Source organism: Sparus aurata, chromosome 19 (assembly GCF_900880675.1).
Source record: "Sparus aurata chromosome 19, fSpaAur1.1, whole genome shotgun sequence".
NCBI classification, from domain to species: domain Eukaryota; kingdom Metazoa; phylum Chordata; class Actinopteri; order Spariformes; family Sparidae; genus Sparus; species Sparus aurata.
The window spans coordinates 17,818,210-17,838,701 of NC_044205.1; the positions used below are offsets into that span (position 1 = coordinate 17,818,210).

Here is a 20,492-nt window from a genome sequence, read left to right on the forward strand (position 1 = left end):
TAAAGATTCCATTTGTGTTGTGCATAATTTTATAATCATTGTTCTCCATAATTCTGGCTGATTTGTGACATGTTATTGAATTCAATATGTAGCTCAGTGAGTTTGCTAGACAGCACAAGTTTGTGATAACTAAGTAGGCAGGATTAAGAGGTTTAAATGCAAGTTGTCTAAACGATGGGCACTATAAATGCTGATATAGCTTGACTGGACAGTTCCAAATGTCCTATATAACCACACAGGTGTTTTCAATTATATGCAATGAGACCATTACTGAAGCAAAAACTGGTCAGTTATTCTGAGATTTACAAGTAATCAATTTCAGTGCAGCAGACTACAATGACTCCCATGTTGTCCTTCTTTCACACATAAACAAGGAGATAATTGTCTTTAAATATACAGTGTCAAGGATAAAAACAAAATACGCTTATCTATATGCTTGATATTCATGTGCTTTGAGGTGCAGCTGTGAGGTCTCAAAATGCCTGGGTGACTGTTTCCATCTCAAGTCAGTTTAAGAGAAAATGCAAAGATATTGAGGTCTAAACTTCTACAATTGAGTGAAAACACTTGTTCTTGTACATCATGTGTTGAGACCATTGGCCACAGCACCTAATTTGCCTCTCAGACCAGCTGTTTCTTGGTGAGCTAAACACCATCACCTTGAACTACAGCAGCTTGGTAAGATTTAGCCATAGCTTATTGTATTGTTTAGACTTGTGCTTTTCCCCAATTATCAAAACGTGTTTAGAGGAAAACACTTATGTGGTTAACATTCAGAACAAATGCAGCAACTGCAAATATAATCAAACTCGTAGATCTGACAGGTATAGGGGTGTGAGGATGTAAAATGTTTGTGACATGTGTGCCAGTCACTCTCAGATCGCCGGTGAAATGAAAAAGTGCGTTTGGTTTCATTGAGAAATCAAAGGAGGAGGATCATCACCGAGCGACAGCACATCATGACAGTCAAACATTCAAAATGTGTGAACAGAAGACAACATGACGAGCAGCGTGTGTACAAATGTTTTTATTTTATTGAGCTCTTTATGCCATGAACTCGTAGGGGATGGGCTCAAGCAGCTGTGGCACGTTCTTCTTGGTGCTGACGAAGTGAGCATCACGGGGAGGAGCAGGCTGTACAGACAAGAAAGAGGGATTTTTAGGTGATTAAATAAATCATAAAGAAAAATGTACAAATGCATAAAGATTAAAACAGGCAAGCCATTTCTGTTTCATACAGAGTTACAGCGTTGCTTCTTGGAACTTAATATAGCTACACTGATAACTCTTTTATACCTAAAAAATATGATTTAATTTGATGTCTCATCACACAGAATGATTTATTTTGCAAAACACCGTTTTTAATCAGGTTGTCTTGAAGATTTTTAGTCTGTTTAACATTTAAAAATATCCACAATAAAAAGAAAACAAGTACTATGAATCATTTCATACCTGGCGCTTAAGTTCCACCCAGCTGCCCTTCTGCTTGGCCTCCATCTTCTTGGCCTCGTTTGCCTTGACGCGCTGCAGGAAACTGTCCCTGCTCTTTGAGTGCTTCACATGCTCAATGCGCACATTAATCCTCTTGGCCAGGATCTTGCCCCTGCAAGAGCCAAAAGCATGAACAGGTTCATATCAAAACACAACAAATGTCCAGGTAGCTCATCAAAATAATGTTTCAATATCTGCACTGCTCTGCTGTCTCCTCAGTGCAACCTCAGGTCAAACAGAAATTATACTGAGGTGCTTAAGGATGAAATACTTTCCCCCATGTGAATGACCACTCAGGACATAAACAGCCCTGGTGGCAAAGTGAAAATGGGGTTACACCCCCACTTTAGATGAAGGGTAAGAGCAAGCACACACCAATATAAGGAAGCCAGAACAATGACTACTGAATGATTTATAGGAAGTGTGCACTCCTTACAAATTGTGTAATTGTCTTTACCATTGTTTTAGCCCTACAAGAATATAAAGTAGACTGGAGAAGTTTTAAGTCCTTTGTGTGTGCCAGGTCGAAGTTTACACATTTAGATATGTCACTACATAATTGCCACTTCCTACTTACTTGACCTGCTTGTTGACAATGATGCCGACAGCATGTTGGGTTACATTGTAGACACGTCCTGTCTTGCCATGGTAGCACTTGTGAGGCATTCCTTTTTGAACGGTACCCGTGCCCTGGAAAGAAATCACATGCATCAATGTAACAATGTGTATACACAAACGCACACAAAATTTCCTTTTAATTAATACTTCTGACAACACTACAACTCATTGCCCCTAGTTACTCTTATTTGTTAAGTTCCACTATGAGCTCAGGTTAAATATCAGTTGACTTAAATCACTGCAATGCCACGCTGATATCTGGAAATATGTGTTTGGTTGTGGACAACCAGTTTCCTGAAAATGTTAGATGCTTGTACATCTGAAATCCCGCTATTCTAAATAGGCATGTTTACCAATTATCAATCCTGTTTACATCATTGCAGTTTGACTTAATGATCACCCAAATAAAGATACTAGTCAACGTGTGCTTAGTCTTACCTTGATGTCAACAATGTCGCCCTTCCTGTAGATGCGCATGTATGTGGACAGAGGAATTGGACCTTTGAAGTAAATGAAACAAATTGATTCATGTTATTTTGCACAGCTTTGACAATGGTTCTATCCTATATAAAACAGCTTTCTACTGATAAATTGATGAGAGCTTGCTCTAAAAAAGTTGATGAATGATTATTGCTCACCATGTTTGCGGAACTGCCTGCTAAACATGTACCTCGTCCCCCTCCTCTTGCCTCTGGTGTTCGTCATGATGCCTGATTACTGAGAGAAATACCATGTTAACATACCACGTCTTTAATCAAACAGGACAATCATAAGAAACTGTTATATTGTCATTAATGCACTACATCATAATGTGGATTCAGGGGATCTGTCATATTCAGAGGTCATACCCAACTGTTGTATGGATTGCAAGGAGATGTTACAATATTTCCATTTAAACTAGATGGATGCACCATGTCAAATCATACACGCCAACAGAAGGAGCTGTCACAGGCTAAATCTTAGCTCATTGCGTGTAAATAACAGATCCAAGTGAGTGACAACCAAAAGTGTAAGATATAGCCCAAAGGCAAGCCCATAAGAAAAAAGACACAGCTGGTTTCTGATGGATCCAATTCAGCAGAATCTAACTAAGCTGCTAATTTCTATGAGGGAACATGCTACAGTACAGGCTAGCATCATATAAATACCAGGCGCAGGTTCCTCTATATAATTAGCCAGCAACATATCAACAATTTAACAATAGGAAAAACGACCTCATACACCTATACAAGAAAAATGCCGCGTTAAGCTGCATTACAGCCGTGAACAGCGTGTGCAGAGGAAAAATAACTGCTTCTATTAAACGTCTCGCTGCCTGCTAGGCCCACATGGAGAGCCACGCTGCTGATCCAGCTCACACTGAACGGATATTATCAGTCTACTGAACGTTTTTCAGGCTATAATAAACCACATTGGGGTAACGCAAGAGCTGCGATGAGTATATTAATGTAATTATGTACGATTGATAGGATAATAAAGTAGAAAATAACATTTTAAGGCGGAGAGGATCTTACCCCCGGTCTATACAAGATGGCGGGTACGGCGGAAAGAGAGATCAGAGGCCCCCAAACTCCGCCTTGTGAAGTAGAATAGAGGCAGGCCGCGAAGATGCCTGAACAGAATAAATGTGACGCTAAAGGCCAGCAGATCCAGAATCAGCTCATTTAGATATTATAGAGTATTAACCCCCATTCACTTTCATGGATGGATATGGTTAATGTTATTTGTTGACGGTGTACTTTAGTATACTAAAAAGTGTAAGAAACGAAAAGTATATAACGCAGCTCCATTAATAATGTCTCTTTACTGTTTTTGTGTAATTTTGTCAGTTTTTTTCCCCTTACATGTTTTTGTTCTTTTACATCTGACGAAATGTTAGGGTTTGTACGTCGCTCTAAACTGTTATATCACCCTCAGAGTCTGTGGTGATACGCATGCGCAAAACTAGAGCACGGCAAACCTGTCAAGTGTTGATGCGATGGACAGCTACCTTGTAAGATATTTTGACATTACTCAATTTGGCTTTGACAAATGCGCCTCTCTTGGAATTCGAGTGTCGCACTCATAGGCAAAAGAGAGGCGATCATCTTTACCGACCTCGATTAAACGAAGACGGAAGTAGTGACCAGGGAATGCTCCCGTTTTTTTCTTGAGCTGTTGGACTTTCTGTCGCGAGCTCAGCAGAATCGCCTGCTTGCTCTCACGAGGGGAGCCAGCCCAGTCTTGTCAGCGCGCGGCTGTGTGGTGGAAGATGGCGCTAGCCGAATGGAAATCCTAATGACAGTCTCCAAATTTGCCTCTTTTTGTACCATGGTAAGTGCACGGCAGTCTTCTACTGACATTAGTTAGGCTAATGGGTGATAAGGAAACCATGGCTGCACTGTTATTGGCTTTTTAACCGTTGAAATAGAAATGAAAGCAGTTAATTCTGGGGTCTGTGCTAGCCAAGCAGTTTTCCGACCATAGCAAAGCAGCAGCCACCCACTGCCTTCTCCGCTCTGCTCCTCTTGCTAACGCCTGTAGATGGACACACGCTATCGTTGACTTCGTTTCAACTCATATCTTGAAGACTTATCGGGTTAATATTTATCACAGCTTCTCTGAGCACGGTGACAGTGCACCTGCTGCAGCTGGGATTCTCAGCTAACTAGCTAACGTGAAGGTAACTAAAGCTAAACCAGTGTTGCAGCTTACCAATAACTGGACCCAAGCTGGGCAATGGATGACTTCAGAGATAGAGATACGATTAATCTGCAGTATGTGTATGTACCATAAACTGTGGGAAAGGCTAAGTAGGCGTGTTGGCCTTTGACAAACTACCAGATCTTATTAACGCAGGCAATGACGACATGGTTTATCATTAGCTGCGCAGTTGTGGACCCGTTCCAGGTGCACGTCCACTCTGCACAGTTTTGTGCTGTATACAATATTGCAACCTGCTCTATTATTCCTTGCATAATCATGCTACAGGGCTATACAATTCCCCAAACAGCCATCGACTGCTGTGCTAACTTTAAACAGCTCTGCGCTTGGATATGTTCTATTCTGATACGTGTCATTTTAATAATCTTAGACGAGTTTTACCTTTTTAAATGCCTTCTAGCAACCTGAAGGCTACAGTCAGTTTAAAATGTTGTATGCTTTTAGTTGTAATGACATAAAAAGGAAGAGTGAAGTTACTAGGAGAAATAATTAGTCTTGATGTTTTTAAATAAATATTAACAGCTGGTACTGGCCTATCACAGTGAAATCCACTGTTTCAATACACTGATGTTATTTAAGATAATAAAGTATGTTTTTTTTTTATTGTCAAGTATCCTGTAAAACATGATAGACAATATGAACATGTCATGTCGATTATACTATCCAACATAATTTTGATTCACAATATTATCCCAATGATCATCCCAATGTTCTTGAAAAATTAAAACCAAAATCGCACGTAAAGCATACTGGACTCAATTTAATCATTACATTTTGTTAGGAAACAAATGATAAGACACACATCTTTTTTTAGTGAAAAACTAATAATCTTAAATAAGTAATCCAAAATCATAGGGTCCTCCTGTACAAACGAGGGATAAATAAATATTTGTAACCTCACCCCTCCCCTGTAATTTTTTTTTTCGTTTGCAATCCGCCCTATTTATACACACCTGATCTAACTTGTTTTTGTCGAAGATACAATGTGCAAGCCATGCCCTCCAGCCATGGTGACAAGTTTAGGCAATTCAAATCAAATCAGGAAACCAATAAAGAAATGTACATCAGCAAGCTAAACGGCTTTTTCAAGTCATTCATGTAAAGATATTCAGTATGATCTCGATTCACAATCATCACGATGATGAAAATCCACCACATTCAACTTATTGTGAGTGTTATTTATCGGGAATCTCGCCAAACAATTTTATCGTCACATCCCTTGTATTCAGCCTCTGTTACATGTCCTTGACCCAACTGTTTGATGACTGCATCTGAAGGCTCATTACAAAGAGATGTGTATATCTGGCGATATATTGATATAGGAATTCTTTACTTGTTTATATCATTTTCTGCTTTGGCCCAAAGAGTATCAGTAGAATGCTATTTTTAAGGATCAATTTTTTCCCCTTTTATTCCCAGCAACAAGTAAGATTTAAAATGGCAAGCTGCCACCATCTGATTAAGCAATAATTTCTTCTTTCAGTTCAAAATACCATCTGGACTTACACAGTACATCTTGTTTTAAGAAAATGGCAAGTTACAAGACCTTCGTTAGGCAATGATGATGAAGGTCTGGTGCCGAAACTGAAGTAATAAATATATTTTTGCAATTAAAGGCAGTGTGTGGGAGTTTGCTCGTAATTTTTGGTCTGCTCATCCCTCTCCTATGTACCTGGCTCATGAAATAGATGTGCAAAAGATTTTTCCTGTTTTGTTTAATAAAGTGGAGTTTTAAGAGTTTTTCGGCTTTGTCCATTTACAGGGCGCCAATGCCTCTGCACTGGAGAAAGAGATTGGATCCGAGCAGTTTCCGGTCAATGAGCACTACTTTGGCCTGGTCAATGTAAGTGAATATTGCCCTGTACAGATGCAATGTTTTGAATACATCTCCACTTGACTCGTACTCACACCAATTCTGCTCTTCGCCATATATGATTTTAGTTCGGGAACACCTGCTACTGCAACTCGGTGCTGCAGGCTCTATACTTCTGCCGACCGTTTCGGGAGAAGATCTTGGCGTACCGCAGTCAGCCTCGGCGGAAGGAGAACCTGCTCACCTGCCTCGCAGACCTGTTCCACAGTATCGCCAACCAGAAGAGGAAAGTGGGCGTCATACCACCCAAGAAGTTCATCACAAGGCTACGCAAGGAGAATGGTAAGGGCAAACTGATAAACCGAGGGAGAAAATAAGCTAAAGCACAAAGGTCAAATCATCGTGTATCGACTGTTTTAAAATTCTTTACACTCTTGTTTCTCATTGACCAAAGACCCTGAAGTACCTGCCGAACATGTTGGACTCCAAAGTCTTTCTCTGTCCTTTCTTCCACAGAGCTGTTTGACAACTACATGCAGCAGGATGCCCACGAGTTCCTGAACTACCTGCTCAACACCATCGCAGATCTGCTTCAGGAGGAGAGGAAGCAGGATAAGACCAATGGCCGCCTTGCCAACGGCACATTGGACTCCCAGAACAACAATAGCAACGCCACACCTGCTCCCACCTGGGTCCATGAGATCTTCCAAGGCACTCTGACCAATGAGACACGCTGCCTCACCTGTGAAACGGTACAAGGAGGAAGTTTAAGTGGCTTCAACCATGTGTGACCAGAATCGTGTTTAAACACGTTTTCCTTCAAGCAGTCCTGCTGTTGATTTCAGGGATTAGTAAACTTGAATCTTAGGTTGTGTTAGTCTGTGTGCAAACAATGTTTTAAGTAAATGCACAAGAATGGCATACAGAAGGATTTCTACTGCTTTACGGCCACAGCCCTCGCACCATAACAGGAAGTCATTATTATATTCCAGGCTAATTTTACAGACATTTATCTGGTACTTGGGTTTAGTTGCTTTTGTCTTATTTTGATGTCCATTTTCTCTACAGATAAGCAGCAAAGATGAGGACTTTCTGGACCTTTCTGTGGATGTAGAACAGAATACCTCCATCACACACTGCCTCAGGTAAATTAACCGCTTGTAGGATGAACAGAGCTGTACCTGGCTTTGAGAGATCAGGATTAGTAGTTGACTGACAGAAAATGAATTGGAAACAATGCAAAGCATTTGATGATCCAATATAGTGAACAAACTTTCTTTGATTTTGGACGATTGGTTATATTAAAAAAACAACTTCCAGACATTACTATTGTTAACTGTTGGCTGGCTGACTTTGGGGTTTACTTGTTTTGATCATGCAACACAAAGTAGTAACACTTTAGAGGCTGCAACTGAGGTAAATGTTGTAAATTGTTCATTTGGCTGAAAAGAAGACAGCATAAAACGCTTTTATCAGGTGATGTTTGTTTTCAGCTGCAGGCTTTTCAAGGATCCATGGAAAACCTTTTTTTTCCCTGCATGACTATTTAAGGAGGGCGTAGTGACAAATACACTCTGTGCTGTGTCCTTCACCAAACTGCATGAGGAGAATGCAGTGTTTTAAAATTAGATCATTCATTTATAAAAATAGATTTCAAATTGTATATTGACTGATTTTGTCCTTATGGTTTCTCTCAGAGGTTTCAGTAACACAGAGACTCTGTGCAGTGAGTACAAATACTACTGTGAAGAATGTAGAAGCAAGCAGGAGGCACACAAGAGGTTAGTATACGGTTTAAGCACGGATTCTACAGGTGAACTGTGTAATTTTGTGATTTTGGGCTATTTTTCTTCCATAACATGTCTTCTCTCAGACCAGACCAAAAGAGCAAAAAACACATTTAGTTGTCTATTTTAGTTCAGATATCTGTTCTGGAAATGTAAGCAAATTAGCACAAATGGCATCATCGAAACTTGTAGTACAAAATAACAAATGTCTTAATTAGTCAACTAGGAAAGTTTTATGGTCAATTTTTCCTCTTTTCACCATTTTTTTTTGTCTTGAATGTACAGAATCTGACAGTACATATCTTTAACGGCAGTTTTCTCAATTCAGTAGCACTGACATACCAAACAAGATTTATTGATTGTGAAGGTTCATAATTCATTCATAGCGTGATTTGTAGAATATTTTATACTTAAAAACATAGGAAAAGGTTTAATATTAAAATTATTTTAAATTAAAAGATTTAATAGCATCCCAAATTCCCTCTATAAAAAACCTTTGACTATAGTTATGAACCTGGATTTCTCTGATGTTGAGATTTCTGCTAGAAATGAATGCAAATTAGATCATATTTCATTAGACAGTGCCTTTTTTGATTACATTTACATAGGATTTAAGAAAACTTGTAATTCAAAAAGGAATTGCTTAATGTAAGGAATCAGTTTTTATCATGTTTACCTTTTGTATCTCCCCTTAATTTGTGTGTTTTAGACGTGTGTTAATGCATTTCCTTGTGTGGTTTGTGACGTAGGATGCGTGTAAAGAAACTGCCAATGATCTTGGCTTTGCACCTGAAGCGCTTTAAGTACATGGAGCAGCTGCAGCGCTACACCAAGCTGTCTTATCGCGTCGTCTTCCCCCTGGAACTCCGCCTCTTCAACACCTCCGGGGATGCCACCAATCCTGAGAGGCTGTACGACCTGGTCGCCGTGGTGGTGCATTGTGGGAGGTGTGTAGGTGCAAACACACAGTCAGAATACGACACCTTATAACCGTCTCCACAGAGACAGGCAGACCAATGATTGTTCTAATATTAAAATGCATATGAACCTGTTGGCATGAGATTAAAGGTATATTTGAATTGTTATCACATCAGGAGAAAACACAGACCCTCGTCTATCTTTGTTCCGCTGGCTGTACTTTCTCTTCCAGCACCGGCTTTGACCCGGTGTGAGTGGGAGTTTGTCTGTCTGTGGTTATACAAGGTGTTTCCCTGCTTTCCACACCGTGCATGCTGAAATAGACTCCAGCCCTTCACGGCTCGGAAGAGAAATAATTTATTAAAGAAAGTATATTTTAAAGGTCAAACATATCTGGAGTCGGGAAAGTGAGTCAGGAGTCCTACTGAAGTAAATTATCTGTCTGAGTCCACTCCCTTTGAGCTTAGCTCTCTTTTCAGCTCCCTGGTGCCACGGTTATTTTCAGAGCAGGGAGATTAATGTCATGATTTGAGGCTATATATCGTCTGGGATTTCAGCTAACATTAAGTCATGATAGCGCTTAATTCATACAGTTTATTATAATACTGCTTCAACTGAGTGAGATTAGCAGATTTCCATATTCACACTACAGGGCACGAGACCGTGTTGTCAGAAGGATGCATATAATATTGTTGTCTAATTATTTTAGATGGTCTTAAATTTGATGTATTTTATCCATCTTTTTTGTCAAAATTAATCTACATTTGTTTGTACAACACCCTAAGACCTATTATGTAACAACATTCATCTTTTTACCTCCCACCTGCATTTACCTGTTGACCAAATGTAGATCAACTTAACTCACTCTAAGAACCATATTCCCTTTTACAATCTGTCTCCGCTACTTCCCTCTTTACTATATTCAATGCTTGAATAAGATAAAGATGATTTGTCCAAAAAGCTCATATGTTTGGTCAAAAAATATCTTAGGTTTTCTCTAAGGTTCTAAAAAGCATTAAATTGAAGTGTCTGATAGCTGGAGACTTTCTTGTTTAAAAGCTTTGGAGTAGTCATCTTGGTTGCATCATCTGTCTCAGTGCCAGCTGCAGACCTTTGAATATCACTTCCATTTCCTCTTTCCCCTCTTTTTTTCCTGTTTGTGTCCACTTTTATTTGTACAATTACATTTTTAAAAAAAGCTATCTACTCAAGAGACCTCAAGATAACATTTCATGTTAAGGAAAGATTGAGATGTACAGGAACTGGCTGCGGCTTTAGCTGCATCCAATTGTCCAGATTTGTGGACTTTGTAGGCGCATTTGTGGGGAAACCAACAATTCTTCCAGTCTGCAAGGGGCCTTAAGCAGACTTTCTGCAGACTTCCAGGGAGTCCATTTAAGGTGCGGACTTCACTGATTACATTGACCAACAACTCGTGCAATATGGACGTGACATTGTACTTTTTCCAATTGCAGACAGAATAAACAATAGTGAGTGGGGAACGTCTGTGTTCTGCTGGAAGCTGGTCGTTTATGTTAGGGGACTCCATTTCTAAAATAACATCAGCTACTCTCGCTCTCTGTTAGTGGAGCAGAGAGAGGCACTTGAGAATGTGCATTAAGTCACATCCTTTGGACTGTCACAGAAAATCTGACCCGAGTCCCTCAAAGAAATCCATGGTCCAGCAGCATTAAACAACTTAAACAAATCATCTGCAGGCTTGTATGGACACCCAAGAGAGACGAGGAAGGTCTAATTTTTCACGTGACAATCAACTCACATGCGACCAGTTAAAAAAAAAAAAAAAAGGATTAATGCATGTAAATTCCTACAATTCGAACCCCTTTAGTGTGTACAGTTACTTTATTGAGACATCACAGTATGTATGACTGAGGTCCGAGAGGGCTCAGTTTGTAAGTCCAGAGGATGGACAATTGGATTGTGCCTGAATCTCATTCGGGTTTAAACAGACGTTAGACATTTTAAACTGCGTTTGTGAGTTTTATTGAACAATTGAAAGAGTCTGGGAGAGGTTCTGAGAACCCTGTAGTGAAGGTTAGCAGAGTCTGTTATCATGAGGTCACACCACAGTATTGAGTGTTTAAGGCGTTCATGTTGGAATAGAAGAAATCCACTCTTGTTACTTCTCCTCACTAAGAGCATGTTCACTACAGCTGCAAACACAGATTCAGTGACATTTTGATTGTAAATTTGTGTAAATATTGAAAAGCTAAACAAGCCTGAGTCTAATATTGGTCTGATATGATCACATTCATTCTAATTTTTACATGTTTGGTTCACAGCTGTACACGTTTTGTTTTATTTACGGCCCTGCACGCCCACACTGACACATCAGATGCTCAGGAATAGTTTTGGGTGTAGCAAAGCAGGAATCACATGAGGTCATCAAACTTTATGAACAAATATAAATATTCAGGATGCGACTGCTCGGTTTACGCAGCCACGCGGTCCTTCAAGGAGTCTGATTCAGAAAAATAAGTGAAAAGATATAAGGGTGTAAAAAGTTTACTCTGTAGCACTCATTCTGTTTGCTGTGTCTTTTCAGTGGTCCAAACAGGGGTCACTACATCGCCATCGTGAAAAGCCACGACTTCTGGTTACTGTTTGATGATGATATTGTAGAGGCAAGTGTGTTCATCTGTATGTACATTTGATTCAGTTTCCACAGTATCTTGTATTTGTTTCTTACCTGACTGTGTGTCGTCTGTCTTGTTCTTGCAGAAAATCGATGCACAGGCCATAGAGGAATTCTACGGCCTCACTTCTGAAATCTCCAAGAACTCTGAGTCGGGCTACATCCTCTTTTACCAGTCTAGAGACTAAATGTGGTGGAGGCGAGCGTTTCGCCACAGAAACCAGGAGAAATGCTCTGTTCCCTCGTCTTCGCGAGGAGCAGCGGACCATTAACACGCCACATCAGCTCGCCGGAACAGCTGTAATTCATACTCGTGCTTTTTACGCACTCAGCGCTGCAGCTCAGCCGTGGAAGCCCCCCCCCCTACCCCTCCCCTTTACATACCAGCTGCCCCTTACTTCCTGCTCCCTCTCATCCTCTCTTCACTTTGGCTGAACCCTGCTGCCGGGACAATGAGACGATAATGAATGAAAACTGTGTCAAGATTGTTTTTAAAAAAAAAAGAAAAAAGAAAATGAATGAGGGTTGTACAGATGTCGGTCGGTCGTATGAGTGGCGTATTTAGTTTTTGCCTTGGGTGTGGGGTTGAATGGGTATTTAATAATTCATATGATGTAATATTGGCCTGGTGTCATTTCCCCTCACACTGTTTGTTTTTCTGCACTGGGATTTTACTGAGTGGATCATGTTTTTGATCATGGGTGTAAAGGAGGATGGGTGGGGGGTTGACACTGGGTTGTATATTTCTACAGTGTACAGGATGGTATTTGTATAAATATAACAAGAAGATAATATTATCATTGGAAAAATGTTAGACCTTGAGAAGATGTATTAACACTATGGTGCACTTTTGATACCGTTTTGTAGGTGTTGGCAAGTTTAATGTGAGGGTTTGCTTAAAAAGGCCTGTTGTGAAGCGATTATTTTCTGTTTTAAAGAAAAAGAAATAAAGCCAGTAAGATTGAGGCAGGGTGTGCTCTCCTCTCTGTGTCCCACAGGTGCGCACTGATGACTCATAGAGCTCAACATCACCTCTTAGCGGTGCCACCTGGTAGCTGCTCTCTCCCACTGCAACAGGAGCTATTTTTAATCCATTCAGAGCTTAAAGGCAGGTGCTGTGGAAAAAAAGGAAGAGGAAAAAAAAAACGCCCATGCACGAAGCCGACATAACGCTTGGTCAGCTCAGCGTGGCCACATAAATGCACATCAACAAGTCACCCATTAGGCCCCCCCCCCATCAGCAGAGGTAGAAGGAGGCAGCGCTGCAAGGATGGAGAAATGAGGTAGAGAAGATGGAGGACAGGGGAGGAGGGAGGGAGGGGTGCTGGTGACACACATCAGGGTTGCTGTTAATAGCACAGACGGGACAGGAATAGCAGGGCGTCGCAGGAGGAGAGCGAGTCTCTGCATCCAGCATCTTCATAACTGAAACCCGAGTCGAGCTGCACGAAAATCACTGAAGTCACAGTGAAACTCCTCAGCGTGCAGTCTGCTCCAGCTTTATTAGTGGAGGGAGAAATGTGGAGAGAGAGCGTGTCTTAAAATAAAGAGAGAATCCAGATTCCTGCACACTGTATGCACGCGCACGCAGACGCACACACACACACACACACACACACCTGTCTTTGTCCTTGAGACAGCGCGGACCAGACATCCAGCTCTTTAGCGGAGTTCAACCCCTCTCTGGAGGTCTAGCCCATTTGGGACTCCTCCTTCATCATCGACCCCCACCCTCCTCCTCACACCTCCTCCTCCTCCTCCTCCTCTTCCTCTCTTCCGCCGCTGCTCCGTTCGCTGCTCCTCTGCACAGCCGCAGTCCACGGCGATGCGCCGTTAACGGCAGAGCCGCCTCGCGCTCTTTTCCTCTTCTTTCTTCCATCATCCTCGCTTTGAAGCAGAGAGGACCAGCATCCCCCTCCCCACCCTCTGCACCCTCCACCTCCACCCCCGGGGCTGCGTCTCTGTCCGCCGGCGCCGCCGCACCATCCTTACTAATAACATGGAAATACAAGGCAGCCGTTCTTCCATCTAGACGGGAAGTCTCAGCTCACAGAGTCAAGGTAGGTTCAGATGATCGAGCATCTCTCACATGAAGGGAAACATGCACCCGGGTTTTTTTTTTTCCTCCCCCCCTTTTTTTTTTTTTACACCCCTCTTCCAGCATCCTTGTGCTGACGTGGTGCAGCCGCTGTGTTGCTCGGATGCAAGGTGCCGAGAGGGTGAAGCAGCACCATATGGCCACCGCCACCAGCAGCAGCACCAGCAGCACCAGCAGTGTGCGATGCCGGTTTTATTTCCAGCACGGGTGCGGTGTCTCCTGACAGAAGCGTGAATTATTTGCCGGTGCCGGCGGAGGGTTGTAGATACGCTCTCAAGAAATATGGCCTGAAATTTGCTGCAAAGCCTGCTGTGCCTTTCTGTTATCCGCTTCCATTTGCCTCGTGCATACATTAATAAATAGAGCTGTTAACGTGCAGGCCTCTTGTCTTAATAGCCTGAACAGCCAGTGGGTTTAATTCCCCAGAGGAAAATACATGACCTGTTAACCGTGTGTGTGGTGTTTCATTATCTATAGAGAGGGAGAATTAGAGGTTAGTGTTTGCTCCCGGGAGAATCTAATCTTCAGTATGATGGTTTATGTTGTGTAATAATTCAAACAGGTGAAAACAACACAAATCCAGGGGCGGGCACAGAGGTGGGTGGGTGGGTGGGACAGCCCCCACTGTTTTTGGCTTCAGTGCATTAAATTGTGAAAAGGAAAAAAACTAGAGACGCGTGTTTCAGATCTATACATGATCCTCTTTGCCTCTGTGCCACCAGTGCTGTTACAAGCTGAGGTATCATGGTGTGTTTGTGTCCATTTCAGACGGGGGGCACAATGAGTGAAGAGCCAGCGGTGACCCCCAGCTGGCTGACCCCTGACGCCACAGCATGGGCCAGCGGAGGCGGGGGGCCGATGGACAACAGCACCAGCCTGGGGACATTTCCACCGGACTCTCTCTCGCCCAGCCAGCTACCGCTGCTCGTCAACCCCTGGGACATTGTGCTGTGCTCATCGGGGACTCTGATAGCCTGTGAGAACGCCCTGGTGGTGCTGGTGATCTGGCAGAACCCAGCTCTGCGAGCTCCCATGTTCCTGCTGATCGGCAGCCTGGCGCTGGCTGACCTTCTAGCCGGCCTGGGCCTGGTGCTTCATTTCACCTGTGCCTACTTGGTTCGTTCAGACGCGGCACAGTTGCTGACCGTGGGCCTGGTGGTGGCCTCCTTCTCGGCCTCGGTCTTCAGCCTGCTGGCCATCACTATCGACCGCTACCTGTCGTTGTACTATGCCCTCACCTACAACTCAGAGCGGACGGCGGCCTTCACCTACACCATGCTGGTGCTGCTGTGGGGCCTCTCCCTGTGTCTGGGCCTGCTGCCGGTCACAGGGGTCAACTGCCTGGCAGAGGAGGCCACTTGCAGCGTGGTGCGGCCGCTCACCAAGAACAACATCGCCGTCCTATCCGTGTCCTTCCTGCTGCTCTTCGGCCTCATGCTGCAACTCTACGTCCAGATCTGCAAGATCGTGATGCGCCACGCTCACCAGATCGCCCTCCAGCACCACTTCCTGGCTGCCACGCCCCACTACGTCACAACGCGGAAGGGCGTGTCCACGCTGGCCATCATCCTGGGCACCTTCGCTGCCTGCTGGATGCCATTCACCGTCTACTCCCTCATCGCCGACTACACCTACCCTCCACTCTACACCTACGCCACCCTGGTGCCTGCCACCTACAACTCCGTCATCAATCCGGTCATCTACGCCTTCAGGAACCAGGAGATCCAGAAGGCGCTGTGGCTGGTGTGCTGCGGCTGCGTGCCGGCCAGCGTGGCCCAGCGTGCACGGACCCCTAGCGACGTCTGACCAAGCAGACCCAGGTGGGAAGAGCGAGGCGGCCTGGGTCAGCTCTGCTCCTCACTGGATGTGTCTGGTGTCAAAGAGAGCAGCAGCAGCAGCAGCGGTGGTGGCAGTGGAGGTGGAGGTCAGGGGACGTGGCTTCAGGAGAAGTCGCTGGCGGAGGAAGTTTGGTTGGTTACCCACAGACCACTTGGACGGCGTCTTTTTCTTTGTTCCACTCACCATAGGGAAAGGTATCTCACTGTCTTCCCCGGTGCAGGCGGCCGGTGCGCGGCCTGCATCCCGCCCCCCTCCCGCCTCCCGCTCATCGCGTGCCACGCCCTTCCTCTGTCCTGCAGAGCGCTGAGTGCGTCACGTGTCACAGTGTACATACAATGTGCATATTGTTAACAGCACTGATGCTCTGGTTGACACGTGCGTGTTGTGTTGTTTTTATTCTTTCATCTAATAGGGAGGGATTATTAGCGTTTGCGTGCGTGCGTAAAAGCGCATGGCGGATTAACAGAAGCAAGTGTGTGTGCGCGCTGAGGGGAGAGGAGAGGAGAGGAGAGAGCGGCCGCGGCTCAGTGCGCAGGCATTTCCACATAAAGCCCGTCTGGAGCAGCATCCCGGCGCTCTGCTGCTGCACTCTGAACGTGCGTCGAAAGCTAAACAGCCGCGGTGAGCTATAAATAGACCCCGGCGCTCTCTGATCCGCGCCCTGCGTCCTCCACAGACGACGAGAAACAAAATCAAGCCGCTCCTTCTTTTTCCTCCTCCTCCCCCCCCACTCGCCTCTCCGATCCTTCTCTCGTCTCCTTTTTTTCTCTCTCTCTCTCTCTCTCTGGATAGTGCGTGAATGTGTTTTAGACTAATCCCCAGGAGACCCCACCACTAACTCCATTTTACCTTGAGGCACCAAACCGAATATAGGATATAGGCCTGTCGGATAATGTAACCACCCTTTCTTTCACTTTTTAAAATGGAGATTGCTTATGACTTTTTGAATGTCTGGAGATTGTTATATAATGCTTAATTATAATTTATTTCCAGAGACCCCATACATCTGATGGATGATAATCTGTAAATGAGTCTTAAAGGAGATTAAATTAAAGGGGTACTGTGTAGTTTTGGAGAAGAAATTCAGACTCAGAATTGTAATAATTTCCAAATATGGAGAACTCCATATTTGAGTAAACAAGCTGTTCTCAGAGGAAAATAAGGTCCCCAGAACACTGTTTGAAGCTAGAAAAATGTGGCAGGGTCCGCCAAATATAAACAAAGGTAAAACAGTATGAAACTATATTGTCCTTGAAGGTCATTTTGTTTATTCAGTTTATTCAGTCATGAAAACAGGGACTGTTTAGGTTGTTTGGGCATAAACAAAAAATCACTTTATCTTCTGATTAAAAAATTCTACATAGTGCACCTTTAACATGTTTATAAGCAAATCGCTGCAACCTTTTGTCAAAAGTGATTTTGAGGGGGAATCTCCTTTATTTGATCTTTTTATTTGGCCCCTGCAGAGCCTCACACCAGCCACACCACATCTGGTCTGCATGCTAGACTTCAGTGTAATTTGCATGCAACAAGCCCGGATCTCATTTTCCCCCTCCTGAGTAGGTCAGGCAGGGCGATGTGTCATGGTCGCCCGACGTCATCGTGACCTCAATAATTTTGTTTATGTACAATCCACCACAGTGCACCGCACACGTGTCACGTCGAATGACCTACAATCATCACAGGATGGTCACCCTCTATTTTTTTGGGGGAAAAAAACAAATGTGAAATCTCACAAATCTCATTTTTCGCTGTACAGCTCGGCTTCGATCATGATTTGAACTAATCCAACAGAAGCCCAGCAGATCCCAACACCCACCAGCTGCTCTGAGTTTAGTGATCCATTCATTTGAGTTTGCGCGCTGATTCCTCGCTCTTTCAGAATCATGTCAGCAATAACTAGCCTGCAACCGGTAGTTATCTTTTAGATGCGAAGCAATACTCAGACAGCAATAAGATCCACGTCCCGCCGTGACTTCTTCCTGCAGGGTCGAGCACCTCGACGTGGGGGGGGCGGGGCCGCCCGGGTTGGTGGACGTGTTGTAGTGAACGGGAGCGGTGAGCTGCTTCAGTGACACGTCATCAGAAAAGGGTTAAAACAACTCGCTCCTCAATGTTTTCCTCCTGATCCAAAATCTTTGATTGGTCTGGACCTTTACTTTAGACATTTTTTTTTGCATCTTCCTTTTGTGAGCACATGAACCGTCCTGAGTGTAGTGAACCTCGAGTCTCGCTGTGTGATCTTCGTTGAGTTGCATGGCCTCCGGGTGTGTGCATGTGTGTATCCGTGTGTCTGTACGTGTGTGTGTGTGTGTGTATTTGTGTGTCTGTGATCCAGCAGCTCAGCAGCAGACCACGATCTGTCTCCTTGTGTCGTCAGCTGGGACAGAAGGGAGAGGTCCAAACAGGAATAAGACTTCCTGTTGACCCCCCCGCCTTGACCTTTTTGATGATAATGCTGCCAGTCTTCCTGTCGATTCTGAGAGAAGTGGCCTCGTTCTGTGTTTGTCCAGCTTTTTCTGAGGACTGATGGGACTTAGGAGGACCTGGTCGCTCCAGCACTTCAAGCCAAAGTGAGAGGGACTCTGAACGAACCGGGATCCTAGTCCTGCCGCGTGTTTTCCGTCTCCTCTGTATCACTAATATTCTACTTAAAAATCAATCTAGTGTGGTCGAGGCAGGCGTCCGATAAGTGACCTCTGAATGAATCTATGAGCTAAAAAAGGCCGCGTCCAATTACACGGATAATGCTCCTTCCGTCCTTCCTTGCAGCGTGACGGAGGCATGTGAGGAGCGTCTGGCCTCAGATCACCGGTCGGGATGAACAAGGAAAGCAGAAGGACAGCATTTTCCAAGCACTTGGATGCAGCCTGTGTATGTGAACTTGTGCACAGTGTCAGACTGAATCCTGTCGTGGTTCGATGAGCACCAACAGGTCAGGCTGGCACATCAGACACCATCACAAACTCTTATTCCTTTACCTTTGGAGAGAAGTCTATTTTGTTATATTCATTGAAAAGTTCTATTTTTTTCCACTTTAGTCTGGCCTGAATTTGTTTGTCAGATTCTGATGTTGTACGATATAACGGCGCTGTAAAAGCCTTTTTTTCTGAATGTAGTAATAATCACGTTGTTTAAACTGATACTACCCCCCCCCCCCCCCGCCCTCTTCTCGACTCATTTGTTTGTGTAAATACGGCATGCTGAAGAGGAGGGACTTTAAAAACCACCGTGCATGGTGCTACCAAAGCAAACTATAAAGGGACAAGTTGGGGTTGCACCATCTGTGTTTTTTTTTTTGTTTCGAATGACATTTTCTCCACCTCGGCTGTTAATGTAGAGTTTCTTCTTCCGTCGGGTTCCTCGCTTCAATATGCACCAGTTTGTAAAGGACGATCGAGAGGATTTTGGCTACACAGATGGGGGATGTTTGAGGGGAAGACCAAAAAAAAAAAAATTGGTACACAACTCTTTGTGCTCTCTCTGATTGGTTTATGTTTTCCTCTCATGCGGCCAGCAGCAGCATTGTTGGGATTTTCATGGTCGAACAGGTGTGAACAAGGGCTTTGTATCCAAGAATAGTAAATGACTGTGATGTTGTGGATGTAATACTTCTCTGTATACACACACACCTGTTAATCTATTGAATGGTGTATTAACAACAAAGGAAAGGGTCTGTTTTGGGGGAAATGTGTAGCCAACATCGAGGAGGAGGATGAGGGGAAGGAGGAGGAGGAGGAGGAGGCGTCTTTACGATGGCAACTAATCTAGAGCTAAATATCAAAACACTTAAGGGCCTGTGAGTGCGCGTGTGTGTGTGTGGTGGGTGGGGAGGGGGACGGATGTCGATGGGAGGACGCCACAGTAACAGCATCTTGTGTAGACGTACGCGTAGTTTTCAATGTGAAATGCACTTTATTTTTTTGGGATGAAAATGGCACAACAAATTTAAGTATCTGCAAAATGAAACGTATAGACGATAATCAACATGCACTAACTTAACTGAGATATTGTAAAAAAAAAAAAAAAACAAGAAGAAAAAAAAATAACAAAAAGACATTTGTGTGAACGTGGTGTCTATTTTTCCAAGGTGTTAGTTGTACTTTTTATTGCTTTGATTTGTTCACTCAACTGAGAGATCTTGTTAATTTTGTATTAAAAACAAACATGTGCTGTGCATAAAAAAAAAAAAACTCCAGCCTCGACTAATTTGTTCATCCCCTCCTGTTTTTTTCTTCTTCTGTTTCCCTGGCAACCCCCATCTTAGCTGTTCTGTTACCATGGAAACTGACGTGCGTGTCGTCCCGTCATGTATGGCGACAGTGGGAGTAGTGAAGAGACACGGGCAGACATGAGCCGTCATTCATCATTTTATTTTTCTCTGGGTCAAAGGTTACAGAGCTCCCATCAGCATATACATGACCCCACCCTTCCCCTCTCCCCCCCTACCCTCCCCTCCCCTCCCGTACAGCAGTGATCGATCGCGAACGCAGATGGCTCAATCAAATCTCATATTTATGATCAGTAAGACTTTTTACATCCACCCTCAGCACAGCATTTCAACAGCTC

The 20,492-nt window shown here is 43.8% G+C and overlaps 3 protein-coding genes across 3 annotated transcripts; 2 read left to right on the forward strand and 1 right to left on the reverse strand.

The window, feature by feature from the left end:
• Positions 1–1,011: 1,011 nt before the first annotated feature.
• rpl21 (ribosomal protein L21) lies at positions 1,012–3,707 on the reverse strand. Its single transcript, XM_030398543.1, has 6 exons — positions 3,624–3,707; positions 2,748–2,826; positions 2,548–2,609; positions 2,069–2,181; positions 1,453–1,603; positions 1,012–1,134 (listed from the first exon to the last, which is right to left on the reverse strand). Exons 2-6 carry the CDS (start codon positions 2,812–2,814, stop codon positions 1,045–1,047), a joined length of 483 nt encoding a protein of 160 aa, XP_030254403.1. The 5' UTR covers positions 2,815–2,826; positions 3,624–3,707; the 3' UTR covers positions 1,012–1,044.
• A 332-nt stretch (positions 3,708–4,039) lies between these two features.
• usp12a (ubiquitin specific peptidase 12a) lies at positions 4,040–12,947 on the forward strand. The gene is made up of 9 exons (XM_030398542.1): positions 4,040–4,422; positions 6,575–6,655; positions 6,754–6,967; positions 7,142–7,377; positions 7,694–7,770; positions 8,323–8,406; positions 9,162–9,359; positions 11,897–11,975; positions 12,073–12,947. Exons 1-9 carry the CDS (start codon positions 4,375–4,377, stop codon positions 12,172–12,174), a joined length of 1,119 nt encoding a protein of 372 aa, XP_030254402.1. The 5' UTR covers positions 4,040–4,374; the 3' UTR covers positions 12,175–12,947.
• Positions 12,948–13,577: 630 nt separating this feature from the next.
• On the forward strand, positions 13,578–18,538 carry gpr12 (G protein-coupled receptor 12). Its single transcript, XM_030397858.1, has 2 exons — positions 13,578–14,046; positions 14,853–18,538. The coding sequence occupies exon 2, from the start codon at positions 14,865–14,867 to the stop codon at positions 15,888–15,890; it is 1,026 nt and encodes a 341-aa protein (XP_030253718.1). The 5' UTR covers positions 13,578–14,046; positions 14,853–14,864; the 3' UTR covers positions 15,891–18,538.
• The last annotated feature ends 1,954 nt before the right edge of the window (positions 18,539–20,492 follow it).

Bases quoted from the DNA above. Each gene is read 5' to 3' on its own strand.
- usp12a (XM_030398542.1), top strand. From the start codon at position 4,375: ATGGAAATCCTAATGACAGTCTCCAAATTTGCCTCTTTTTGTACCATG. The intron at 4,423-6,574 runs GTAAGTGCACGG...GTCCATTTACAG, and splicing joins TTGCCTCTTTTTGTACCATG to GGCGCCAATGCCTCTGCACT. The intron at 8,407-9,161 runs GTTAGTATACGG...TTTGTGACGTAG, and splicing joins AAGCAGGAGGCACACAAGAG to GATGCGTGTAAAGAAACTGC.
- gpr12 (XM_030397858.1), top strand. From the start codon at position 14,865: ATGAGTGAAGAGCCAGCGGTGACCCCCAGCTGGCTGACCCCTGACGCC.
- rpl21 (XM_030398543.1), bottom strand. From the start codon at position 2,814: ATGACGAACACCAGAGGCAAGAGGAGGGGGACGAGGTACATGTTTAGC. The intron at 1,604-2,068 runs GTAAGTAGGAAG...TGGCTCTTGCAG, and splicing joins ATTGTCAACAAGCAGGTCAA to GGGCAAGATCCTGGCCAAGA. The intron at 1,135-1,452 runs GTATGAAATGAT...TTGTCTGTACAG, and splicing joins GGGTGGAACTTAAGCGCCAG to CCTGCTCCTCCCCGTGATGC.